The following is a 13,370-nucleotide window of genomic DNA, read 5'->3' on the forward strand; positions in this document are numbered from 1 at the left end:
TCGCTAGGTATCAGTTACTAGCAAATTCTTTGTTGACCCCAGGAGTTGTAACCGGCCTTATGTTTGCCCTATTTGATTCATTGTCTGTTTTATATTCCCATTTGATTCATGTACTAAACTGTTACCTTCCTTTCCCTCAAATTGTAAAGCACTCTGATATCCCTTGGGATCAAGTTCACGCTATATAAAACTTTATAAATAAAATAAATAAATGTAGTTGTAATGTAAGTCAGTTGTGCACTAGAATTGCTGAATGTAGTTAAAATGTAAGCTAGTTGTGCGGTAGTGTCGATGAATATAGTTGCTAAGTATTGTAACATTTCTGTTCATTCACAGGTTTCTTTCGACGTCTCCACTTATTTCTCCAAAGAGGAGTGGAAGCTTTTACACAAATGGCAGCGGGATCTGTACAGGAACGTGATGAAGGAGATCCACCAGGCCTTGATGTCCCTGGGTAATGATACATTATTGTTAATCTTTACCAAGTGGTCTTTAGAGTCTCAGAAATGGACGCGTGTCACATAAGGGGGGATCCCAAGTGCCCCAAGAGGGACCATCCACCCACCGGTGGGCAGACCAAGGTGTTGGCCAGTGTAACGCTTGGGGAGGAAGGGTTCCCACAGGAGGAATGGTCCCAGGAAACCAAGTGCCCCCTAACACAAAGAAATATTGCACCTAGGTGTCCATCAATGGGAAATGGGTAGAGGCTTTCAGAGATACTGGAGCCAGTGTGACCTCCATCCGGTGTCACCTTGTCTCTGAGGCGCAAGTAGTCCTCGGGGCGTTCCACCAAGTAGTTGCTGTGGACATCTCAGAGCGCCAATGTACGGTGGTGCAAGTTCCTTTTGAGGGTGGGTGTCTCAGGTCCCTTGAGGGTTTTTGTGAGCCCTACCATGCTTGTAGATTATCTGCTAGGTAATGACCTGCAGCAGGCCTTATGGAAGGATGTTGAGCTCAGGTCTCACTTGGAGATGCTTGGGTTGCCAGAGTGGGCATGCATGACCACTCTGTCAATGGCAGCCAGAAAGGGTGATCAGAAGGATCTGGAGCCTGAAACAGTGGCCCAGGTTTCTGCCAAGAGAAAGGGCAGGGGGCACTTGAAACTGGCCCCGGATGTTCCCACGGTCCGGGAGGAGGCATTCCTTGAGGGGGACGCCACGGTACCTTCAGGGAAGCAGGTAGCTGAACTGTGGGACTTATCTGAGCTGCCCCATTGGCAGCAAGAAGGTGGTCCCACCAGGGAGGAATTCTACAGGGAGCAGAAAGAATGCCCTTTTCTAGAGGGTTTGTGGCAGCAGGCTGCAAGCCAGTCAGCTGGTGATCAGTCTGGATCACATTGGATCTACTGGGAGAATGGTCTCCTGTATAGCAAGCCTAAGGTCGCTGAGCCTGGGTCAGCCGTTGTGCTGGTGGTACCCCAACGCTTCAGGACATTCCTACTGGGTCTGGCTCATTACGTGCCTTTGGCAGGACCTGTGGGGCGGGACAAGACCTTTGACAGGCTTGCCACCCACTTCTTTTGGCCCCAAATACAAAGGCAGTCAGATGGACATTGCAGGTCTTGCCAAACTTGCCAGGCAAGTGGTAAGAGTGGGAGGAAGGGTAAAGCTCCTCCAACCTTTTCCAGTAGTTGGAACTCCTTTTGAAAGGGTTGGGATGGACATTGTGGGGCTGCTGGATCCAAGACAGCTATGGGCAACAGGTACAGCCTGGTTTTGGTGGACCATGCCACCCGGAGGCTATCCCTCTCAGGACCACGATGGCGCCAGTGGTGGGCTGGGTGTAAATGGGGATCTTTTCCCACGTGAGCTTCCCCAGAAAAGTGGTTACTGACCATGGGACCAATTTCATATCCAAGTATATGACATCCCTGTGGAAGGAGTGGGTTATAACCTACAAGCTCGCCACTCCTTACCACCCACAAGGTGATGATTTGGTGGAGAGATTCAACCAAACCTTGAAGGGCATGATCAAGGGTCTAACATAACCCATGAGGTGTAAGTGGGATGTCCTCTTGCCAGGCCTTCTCTTTGGATACAGGGAGGTACCACATTAGTCTCTAGGGTGCAGTCGCTTTGAGCTTCTGTATGGGCACCCTGTGAGAGGACCTCCTAGTTTGGTCAAGGAAGGCTGGGAGGCAGCTCCCAGGAAAACTCCCCAGGATGTATTTAGCTACATGCTGGCCTTCAGTAACCAAAATGCCCTTTTCAGGAAACTCGCTCAGGTGAATCTGGAAGCAAGCCAGGAGGAGATGAAACGCTGATACGACCAGAATGCCACTCTGGTAAAGTTTCAGCCTGGCCAGAAATTGTGGGTTATGGCCCCAGTGGAAACCTTGTGCCTTGCAGGACAAGTAGACTGGGCCTTTTGAGGTGGTGGAGTGCAAAAATGATGTCACCTACATGGTGTATTTGCAGACTCTCAGGAACCCTTTGAGGGTTCACCACGTGAACTGCCTCAAGCCGCACTTTGAGAGGTCCGAAATGAGCATGCTCTTGGCGACAGATGATGGGGTGGAAGAGGAGAGTGAACCTCTCCCTGATCTCCTGTCCACCAAGGAGCACGATGGGTCAGTTGAAGGTGTGATCCTCTCTCCTACACTGACCCCAGAGCAGCAGGGTGACTGTAATCGGCTATTGGGACAGTTTGCCACACTGTTCTCTATGACCTCAGGTGTTACTCACTGGTGTACCCATGACGTGGACGCTGGTGACAGCCCTCCTGTAAAACACAAGATTTACAGGTTGACTGACCGGGTCAGGGCCAGCATCAAAGAGGTCTCTAAGATGTTGGTGTTGGGAGTGATGGAACCCTCCAACGGTCCTTGGGACAGCCCAGTGGTCTAGGTCCTAAAGGCTGCGGCACCCGGTGCCAATCCTGAACTGCGGTTCTGTGTCTACTACCATGGGCTCAATGCCATCACCAAGACTGATGGACATCCCATTCCCAGAGCTGATGAACTCATTGATCGGTTGGGAGCCTCCAAGTTCCTCAGCACGTTTGATTTGACGTCTGGGTACTGGCAAATTGCCTTAACCGATGGGGCCAAGGAGATGTTCATCATTCTCAACCCCTGAGGGGCGTTACCAATTCTAGGTGATGCCCTTTGGATTGAAGAATGCCCCTGCCACCTTTCAGAGGTTGGTCAACCAGGTGTTGGCTGGACTGGAGGATTTCAGTACCGCCTACCTGGACTGCATTGCACTGTTGTGTTCCAGATGGTAGGAGCACTTGCAGCACCTAGGATGTGTTGAAGGCTCTGCAGAGGGCAGGCCTCACGATCCAGGCCAGTAAGTGTTGGATCGGGCAGGGCACTGTGATGTACTAGGCACACCAGATAGGAAGCAGCCAGGTGGCACCCCTTCAGCCCAAGATTGACACCTGTCTGGCTTGTGAGACCCCCAAGACCCAGACAGAGGTGAGAGCCTTTTTAGGACTCACTGGTTACTACAGGAGATTTGTTAAGGGCTATGGCACCATTGTTGCCCCCTTAACAGAGCTGACTTCTAGGAAGCAGCCCAGGAAGGTGATCTGGACTGATGCCTGCCAGAAAGCTTTTGATGCCCTGAAGGCAGCCATGTGCACGGCGCCCGTGCTCAAGGCACCCGACTTCTCCAAGGAATTCGTTGTGCAGACTGATGCTTCAGAGCGTGATGTGGGAGTGGTGCTCTCACAACTGAACGAAGAGGGCCTAGATCAGCCTGTAGTTTTCTTTAGAAGGGGACTACTCCCCAGGAACGGAGGTGGAGTGCCATTGAAAGAAAAGCTTTTGCTGTGGTCTGGGTGCTGAAGAAGCTAAGACTCTACCTGTTTGGGACTAACTTCCGAGTTCAGACAGACCACAGGCCACTCAGATAGTTGATGCAAAAGAGGGGTGAGGACCCAAAACTGTTGAGGTGGTCCATCTCCCAACAGGGGTGGACTTTACGGTGGAACACCGCCCTGCCATAGAACAGGCCTGCGCTGATGGCCTGTCCAGGTTCTTCCACCTTAGTGAAGAGAACTCCCCGGAGGTTGGGTAGTTCTCCCTACTTTAAGCTGAAGGGGGATTGTGTTAGACTTGGCATCTTTTGTCGTGTTTCCCATGTCTTTTTGCTTTCTGACCTCCCGGTGATGACTCTATTTTTGCTGGTTTAGTGTCTGCGCACTTTCTCACTGCTGTTCAGTGTTAAAGGGCAAGTGCTCCTGTTGTCATTTGTGTTATGGATTGGTGTTTCCTTGATCGGCATATTTGATTTACTGGTAAGTCCCTAGTAAAGTGCGCTGAGAGTGCCATGGCCTGTAAATCAAATGCTACTAGTGGGCCTGCAGCATTGATTGTGCCACCAACAGAAGTAGTCCTGTAAAGGTAACTCAGACCTGCCACTGCAGAATCTGTGCGCAGTTTGTAACTGCCATATCGACGTTGCAAGTACACACATTTGCCATGCCCTAACCTTCCCCCTGTGGGCAAGGTGCAGTGTATGTGAAAGGTAGGATGTGCCCTGGTATGTGTGGCATGTCCTAAAATTCCGCCAATTTTGTTTTTCACTATTGCAAGGCTACCTGTTCCCATGGGGAAGAATGGGGAGTTTGCTTATAACATCTTATAAACATAACTACCCCTGGGAACCAGGTAAGAAAATAAAGTTTAGTATGCCTGAACTCAGAATGTTATAGTGTATCTTTTAGTGAAGGTTGTTTTTACATTCTGTGTTTGAAAATACCACTTTTAGAAAGTAGGTATTTTATTGCTTAGCCATCCAGTGTGCCGCTGCTAGGATGTGTATTGACTGTCTGGCTTTGGTGGTGACAGGGGTTGGGGATGTGCAGTGGCTCAAGAGAGTTCGAGGCTGAGTAGACCTGGGCTGCAGTTAGAGTTGGGGGAGGAGATTTCCTTTCACCTGAATGGGCCTGGTCTGCCTTCCACAATGCTGTCTCCACCTCCTGCCAGGAAGCTGGGCCAGAGAGGACAGAACTGGTTTGGACTAAGCACAGACACTCTCTGCCTCAGAGAACAAAGGATCTTGTAGGGGGGCCCAGACCCCAGAACTTTAGAACCCTTTTGGACCAAGAAGACTGCCAAGAAGAAGAGCTGGAGTAGCCGTGAGGAGGAACTTCCCCTTTGCAGAGTGCTTTGCTGTGTTGACCTGCAGTGGCTGCTTCTGTCTTGGGCAGTGAAAGGACTGGACTGAACTTTCTGCAACTTCTTTATTGAGTTTTTCCCAGGGCTTGAGGTAGAGTTTGCTCACTGTTCAAGAAGTCTCAGGAACACCAAAGACTTCAAGTTCTTCTTCCATCAGCACTGGGAACTGTGTGTTTTGTGCTGAAACAGAAGAAAAAGCAACCTGTCGCTGCCTATGACCCCGCTGCTGACTCCATGTCCTGAAGGCACCGCAAAGGGCACCGCTGCACCGCAACCCTGGTCTCACTGACGACGCCACCTGATGCCGCCACCGAGCTGCTGCTGCTTGCACCGCGACCTTGGAGCACCGCACTTCGCACCGCCTCGCTTCACGGTGCCGCCTTGGTATCCCCGACGACACCGCTCCATGATGCACTGTCCTCATCCTGCACCGCAGCCTTGGCCTGTCTGCGCCATCGACTCCAGTTCGTCAGCCGATGACATCGCTTCAGGAACGACCACGCTGTTGCTTGCACCTTGACCTGCCAGCACCGCGATGAGCACCACATCACTTCGCACCACCGCTCTGGTCTCACCAATGCCCCTGGACGACCGTCACTGAGCCGCTGCTTGCACCGCAACCTGAGGGCACTGCACCGCTGCACTTCGCACCACAGCACCCGATGCCTGCGGACACCGACGCTCCTGACTTCAACTGCGAGGCGTTTGATCTGCAATGCGTGCGACTCCAAGGGCCTCTAGAATAAGCCTGACTGGTCGTGCCAAGCTACCAAGGGGGTGACCAGGGGTTATTTTAGGAGTGTAGCTCCCTTATCCTGACTAGGAAGAAGGGTCCCTACTTGGACAAAGGTACCTACCTCTGCCAACTAGAGACCCCCGTTTCTAACAGGAGTGTATTTAGGAAAGGATGCGTCCGTCTTTCTCCGAAAGGAAGCCTGAGCTCATCAGGGCTGCTTGTGGATTAGTGGTGGGGATTGTTCCTGGGCACTGGAGGTGGATTGTGCCTAATAAATTCAGCACAAACAGCTACATGTCGCTTGGCAGGAAATAACTGCACTACCCAGGGCCTGACTGTGTCAGGCTGCAATGATGATGTGGGGAACAAGCAGTGCTCTATCCCCATACAGGCTAGCCTGGTGTCTGAGAGTCTCTTTACCCATGTATATCTCTAGAGGGCAGCATGATAGACTGAACGTAGGGAAGGTAGGGCTCCATTTTGAAGATGTATATATGTCCCAATTTAACCTGAAAGGGCGGCTTTGAGTTTACACTTTTAGACACAATGAACTGGTTGTTTTATGGTCCTTTACACAACTGATGGACACGTGTAGAGCAGAGTAGAGGTATTTGCTACCTCGGCCAGGCAGCACGTTCCCCGGCAGCTCCGCCAAATCAGACTCTCCTCCTCTACACCCCAGCAGCAGAGTTCGAGCCTTGCGCTCGTCTCTGCCGACAGGTTCAGTTCGTTAATCCTCACTCACGCGCTGCTGGCATCTGCGCTAGTGAATTAGTGGATACTGTTGTATTTCTTGTTTCTTGTGTTTTTCGTGTACTTTTCTTTTCAGGTTCGCCTGCATTAATTAAGCGCCGTAGCGCCTTGCCCGAGCCAGGCAGCAAGCCCCGCCCCCTCCATTCTCCCGCGTGCATCTTCCCTGAGCCCGCCCACCTCCCCTTTATCACGGCGACCGCTGCGGGGGAGCGCAAGTGCTGACCTGACCTCGGCCAGGCGGCACGTCCCCGGCAGCTCTGCCAGATCAGACTCGCCTCCTCTACACCCCAGCAGCAGAGTTCGAGTCTCGCGCTCGACTCTGCCGACGGGTTCAGTTCGTTAATCTTCACTCACGCGCTCCTGGCATCTGCGCTCGTGAGTTAGTGGATACTGTTGTATTTCTTGTGTTTCTTGTGTTTTTCGTGTACTTTTCTTTTCAGGTTTGCCCGCATTCATGTAGCGCCTTGCCCGAGCCGGGCAGCAAGCCCCGCCCCCCTCCATACTCCCGCCCACGTCTTCCCTGAGCCTGCCCACCTCCCCTTTATCACCAAGCTTCTGGAAAACCTCTCCATCCTGGGACTCCAGCAACTGGTGGACGCCCCCACCCACACTGCAGGGCACACTCTGGACCCCATCTTCGCCACCGGGTCCAACATCCATGTCACCCACACCTCTCAGCTCCTCTGGACTGACCACCGCTGCATCCACTTCATGTCCGGCGCCGCACCCAAACAAGTCCATCGCCCCCCACAACGCAACTGGAGCAAGATCACCGTGGACATTCTCAACTCCACCCTCCTTCTAGACCCCCCCCGCAGCCACCAGCGACACAGAACACGCCGCCTTAGATCTCCACAGCTGGATCACCAGATGCGCAGACAAGCTTGCCCCCCTATGGCATGCCACCACCATACGCCCCCGAAAGTACCCTGGTTCACCACCGAGCTCCTAGAGGCCAGACGCACCTGCAGACGACTCGAGAAGGTCTGGAGGAACCAGAAGACCCCAGAGTCTCTCCGACCACAGAAGCGCCATGAGAACTTTCCACCAGTTGATAAAGGACACCAAAAGAACATTCATCAGTGAAAAGATAAACGCCAACGCCGCCAACAGCAGCGAGCTTTTCAACATCATGAAACATCTCACCAAACCCCCCTGCGAAGAAACAGACATCACACCCTCCCAAGACCTCTGCAACAAGCTGAGCATTTTCTTCCACCAGAAGATCTTGACCCTCTATGACAATTTCAACGAACCAATGAACGCTTTCTCCCTCACCGCCACTACCTCCACCATCCAGACCATCACCACTTGGTCCGCCGCCTCCGTCGACCTCCTCACCGCCACCATGAAGAAAACTCACTCCGGAGCCCCCACGGACCCCTGCCCTCCGCACATCTTCCACAGAGCCTCCGATGCCATCGCTCCAGAACTAACCCGCGCCATCAACTCCTCCCTGGCCTCGGGCACCTGCCCCCTGGAATGGAAACACGGAAAAGTAAAGCCCCTCTTGAAAAAGCCTTCGGCCGATCCTACGGATTTAAAGAACTACCGGCCCATCTCCCTCCTTCCCTTCGCCGCCAAAGTCTCGGAAAGAATTGTCAACACCCAGCTGACCATGTTCATCGAAGAAAACTGCATCCTGGGCCCATCCCAATCCGGCTTTCGGAGCAACCACAGCACAGAGACGGCCCTGATCGCCGCCACGGACGACATACGCATGCTACTAGACCAGGGCCACACCGCAGCCCTCATCCTCCTGGACCTCTCCGCAGCTTTCGACACCGTTTCGCACTGCACACTAACCACTAGACTCCACTCCGCCGGGATCCAGGGAAACGCCCTCAACTGGATCTGCTCCTTCCTCTCCAGAAGAACTCCGAGTCAGACTTCCCCCTTTTCTCTCCAAGCCGACAGACATCATCTGCGGAGTTCCCCAAGGGTCCTCGCTGAGCCCCACCCTCTTCAACATTTACATGGCACCCCTCGTCAGTTTTCAGGAAGGAAAGAAGGACGTTGCATCGTGGATGAAGGACAGCTGCCTCAAACTCAACACTGACAAGACCGAAGTACTCCTCTTCGGCACCTGCCCCTCCGCCTGGAGCAATGCATGGTGGCCACCAGCCCTCGGCATAATCCTGGACTCCTCCCTCTCCATGGACCGCCAAATCAACGCCATCTCCTCCACCAGCTTCAATTGCCTCTGGATCCTTCGTAAGACCTTCAGATGGATTCCCCCCCCCCCAACTGCAGAAAGATGGTCACAGAGGCCCTCATCACAAGCAGGCTCGACTACGGAAACGCCCTCTACACAGGAATAAACAAATCCCTACTACACAAACTCCAAACCATCCAGAACGCAGCAGCAAGGCTCATCTTAGAGACGCCACGCCACTAACACATGACCCCCCCACCTACAGAGACTCCACTGGCTCCCTGTCGAGAAGAGAATCACTTACAAACTCACACACGCCTACAAAGCACTCCACAACATCGGGCCCAAGTACCTCAACGACAGATTGAATTTCCACTCGCCCGTGAGGAACCTCCGCTGAGCCGACAACGCCCTGGCAGAAGTCCCCTGCATCCGCCGAAACAGAACTGGAGGCAGGGCGTTTTCCTACACCGCAGCCTCGGCCTGGAACTCACTCCTGTTGGAAATACGACGCACACCAACTCTGCTGGCTATCAGAAGATCAATCAAGACCTGGCTGTTTCAACTGACCTGAGCTGCCCTACCCCCCTACCCTCCCCCCTCAGCACCTTGAGACCCTCACGGGTGAGTAGTGCGCTTTACCAACCCCTGATTGATTGATTGATTTTGCTACAAGGGGTGTTAAAGAAGAGAAAACACGTATAGTAAACTACACTATTATCCTACATAAGGCCACATGGGTTGGGTGAATCTTACCTAGGCAGGGGTCTCAAAACATGGCAACCATAACTTGCCATGTATCCTCCGAGGTGCTCTAATAATGGTAAATGTGTATGTTTTGGGACAGAATGAATGCTTCCGATAGTCCCACACGTATCGTTTGGTAGACCTTCTCTAATCGACTTTGTCAGAAATCAGGTACCTTTTATCACATCAGATAAATAACGATACCTGGGGGTACGTTATTTATCGGGTCGTGGTAAACAGTACCAATTATGAGTTGCTAAGTAATGACCTGCAGATGTTGGTGCTTTACGCACCATAATCCGCATGGTACAGTAAACACCATACACTTTTCCCCTGTTAAATTCTGGCATGTTTTTTCCAGCTCAAATGTAAGGAAGGGTGAGATGTTTAATACACTCTGTAATTACCGGTTGCAGTAAGTTCCACACATTATAATTCCAGGTCAAACAGGGGTCGGAAAATACCAATCCACTTGTTATTAGGGCTTGTAGGTTTGTCCTTGTACCCGTTTACATTTTTCCCATAGTTTGAAATTATAAGAATGGAAAGTGACGAAATTCAGCAGATGGCCTCTGTCACACCCTTGGAGTTTGAGTTACCACTGAATTAATCAGCTTTATAATCTCAAGGGGTTCCAGTGAGATTAAAGGGTATTTGACGCCACTCGTGCCCAATATCTTGCCATGTGGAAGTTTTGCGAGGAGAGACGGGCAGGACGTGATGTTTGTATATGGGACTGATCTCTGTTTCACTTTGCTGTTTCCTGTTATGAAGGTGGTAAAATCAATGTGGATCTCTGGCGTTTGTGTGCAATCATTGTTGTTCTGATAGGACACTTAAGATGAAGCATGCGGCCCTGAGCACATAATTAAGACTTATTAGTGAAACTCCCAAACAGCCAAGAGACTCCTTACGCTGAACGCATTAGAAATGGCATTTAGTAGGTTTAGGTTGGTCCAAAAAAAGAAAGCGAAAAAGAAGGAATGGCATTTAGCAGGCATGTTTGTGATTTCTAACGGCACTTTACTGCTTCCTAATGATTTGAAATGCATTGAACATGTGAAGTAGGAAGTCCGCAGTGCTTTGTGGCATTTGTTGAAGTGCTACCTGAAGGGAGGCTGCGTGGGGATGCTAAGTAGGTGGAATCAGCGTGGCGGCTTGTTCATATTAATCCAGTAATGTGCATGCCATGCCGCAGACGTCACCCGGGTCCCATAGGATTCTTTTGGCGTCTTACTGGATTGTAATGTTACTTTCAGTTCCGTCCCATGTGACAAAATGATGAAGAGGCACTAGCTTAAGTGGTCCCAGTTACCATTGGGCACCAACTGCTGAATCTCACCTAAACTTTAAATCTGGCATTGCATCTGGGATATCATGGCTGTCGTCTCTGGTTTCAGGAGCCGTGCAGTGTGCAGCGATCCCAGATCCCTAGAGGCTTCATCCTGCATCCTCTGTTCAAGAAAATGGTGCTGCCTTCCTTGACATCAAAGCAAAGATTTATGCCAACCCATTAAAAGCTACTTTAGAAAAGAACATGCTGCCATTCTACCCATATAGCTCTATGGATCGTTTTTTAGCTGGCTCCGTACTTCAAGCAGTCCATGTGGTCAGTGCATGACTATTGTGGAATTTCAACTGCATGGATGGGGCTTGCGCTTGATAAAGTACTTGTCTGGTAAATTTTAAGGTAATTATTATGAGTTTTCCAGTACTCGTATGAAGGAAAAGTTGGAGAACGGCCAGCTTGTTTCATCACCTTCTATCGACTGAGAAGGGTCTGAAACAGGAGTACGTGTTGGCTTTCCTACTTTTCAGTCTCTGTACTGCTGGACTTCAACATGCACTGTCCACTGTTGTCACTACCCCCAAATCTGATAGATAGTTCCAACAGAGCAAACTATCTGGCAGTTAATCGCACTAAGACAAAGGTTGTAATCGCCTGGTGGGGCAGAAGAATTAGGGGCACCTGGCACATAAGAAATTAGGCACTTCCATATGCGCCTACCTAAAACTATCCCATGGTTTGGTTCAGTGAGACAGGATAATTTTACCACCTGGCTACATGAAAAAATGAATGCCTCCAGTGTTCAGTGGGATTAGAGCCAAGTTTCTCACATTTTCTTGCCGGCAGAACGCATCCCAGAGAAGATAGGGCGGTGTTGGCTTGTTACAGTGTACCACATACCAGCAGAACGCATCCCAGGGAAGATGAGGGGAGTGTTGGCTTTTTACAGTGTACCACATACCAACAAACCACATCCCAGGAAAGATGGGGCGGTGTGGGCTTGTTACAGTGTACCATGTACCGGCAGAATGCATCCCAGAAAAGATGGGGCAGTGTGGACGTGTTACAGTGTACCATGTACCGGCAGAACGCATCCCTGGTTAGATGGGGCGGTGTGGGCTTGTCACAGTGTACCACGTACAGGCAGAACGCATCCGTGGTAAGATCGGGCAGTGTTGGCTTGTTACAAACTCATCCCTGGGAAGAGGAGGCGGTGTGGGCTTGTTACAGTGCACCAAGCATAGGGAGTTCTTGGTCTCACATCCTCCACCACTGAATCACAAATAAAGCTTGAGTTTGGACAGATGAGGCAGGATCACAAAGAGCTGCTTACCTGAAGTTGTGCTATTGAATTGGGGGATCCACTCAGGAGTCCCCCAATTCTCTTATTTGAGACTTTTCTCCACGGTGTGAGAATTTGCATGAGAACTCTACAAGAATCCATGGGCCTTATTGGTTAGTCTTATCCATGACCCCTCACACATAGGCTCCTTGGAAGTAAAGGGCATGTTCATGTGGGGTCACGGACTCCTTGGAAGTAAAGGACCTAGTAGAGAGGAGCCATGGACTCCTTGGAAGTAAAGCACCTGTTTGTGAGGGGCCAAGGACTCCTTGAAAGTAAAGCACCTGTTTGTGAGGGGCCATAGACTCCTTGGAAGTAAAGCACCTGTGCATGACAGGCCATGGGCTCCTTGGAAGTAAAGGGTCTGAGCATGAGGGGCCACGGACTCCTTGGAATTAAGGGCCTGTGCATGAGGGGCCACGGACTCCTTGGAAGTAAATCGCCTATGGGTGTGGGGCCATGGACTCCTTCGAAGTAAAGCACCTGTGCGTGAGGGGCCACAGAGTCCTTGAAAGTTAAGCGCCTACGGGTGAGGGGCCATGGACTCCTTGGGAGTAAAGCACCTGTGCGTTAGAGGCCACAGACTCATTGGAAGTAAAGTTCCTGTGTGAGGGGCCATGGACTCCTTGGAAGTAAAGCGCCTATGGGTGAGGGGCCATGGACTCCTTGGAAGTAAAGCGCCTACGGGTGAGGGGCCATGGACTCCTTGGAAGTAAAGCACTTATAGGTGAGGGGCCATGGACTCCTTGGAAGTAAAGCACTTACAGGTGAGGGGCCATGGACTCCTTGGAAGTAAATCGCCTACGGGTGCAGGGCCATTGACTCCTTGAAAGTAAAGTGCCTGTGTGTGAGGGGCCACGGACTACTTTAAAGTAAAGCACCTATGCATGACAGGCCATGGGCTCCTTGGAAGTAAAGTGCCTATGGGTGCCGGGCCATGGGCTCCTTGGAAGTAAAGGGCCTATGGGTGAGGAGACATGGACTCCTTATATGACAAGCATTTGCAGTGCAATATGTCTCACATTTGCAAGAGTCTTAGCTATTGGCATTGTAAACGACAATGTGTGAGAAAGTGGCTCTGTATATATTGTTCCCGAATAGGTACAGGGTGTACAGAGTCCACAGTCCCCAGAGGTTTGGCAGAGGCTAAAGTTAGATATAACCTTACTCGCTAAAGTGGTAGCTTGGTCGAGCAGCAAGGCAACATCAGAGGACAGTGTAAAG

At 51.2% G+C, this 13,370-nt stretch overlaps 1 protein-coding gene across 2 annotated transcripts in view; it reads left to right on the forward strand.

The window, feature by feature from the left end:
* Positions 1-13,370, forward strand: part of LOC146859480 (uncharacterized) — a 187,619-nt gene that overhangs the window by 25,668 nt on the left and 148,581 nt on the right. For both annotated transcript variants that reach the window (XM_085650209.1, XM_085650208.1), the window contains exon 2: positions 337-454. In XM_085650209.1, the coding sequence (XP_085506335.1) occupies positions 337-454 (118 nt within the window). The remainder of the gene's footprint in view (positions 1-336; positions 455-13,370) is intronic.

The sequence above is a fragment of the Triturus cristatus genome, chromosome 3_2 (genome assembly GCF_964204655.1).
Source record: "Triturus cristatus chromosome 3_2, aTriCri1.1, whole genome shotgun sequence".
NCBI lineage: Eukaryota > Metazoa > Chordata > Amphibia > Caudata > Salamandridae > Triturus > Triturus cristatus.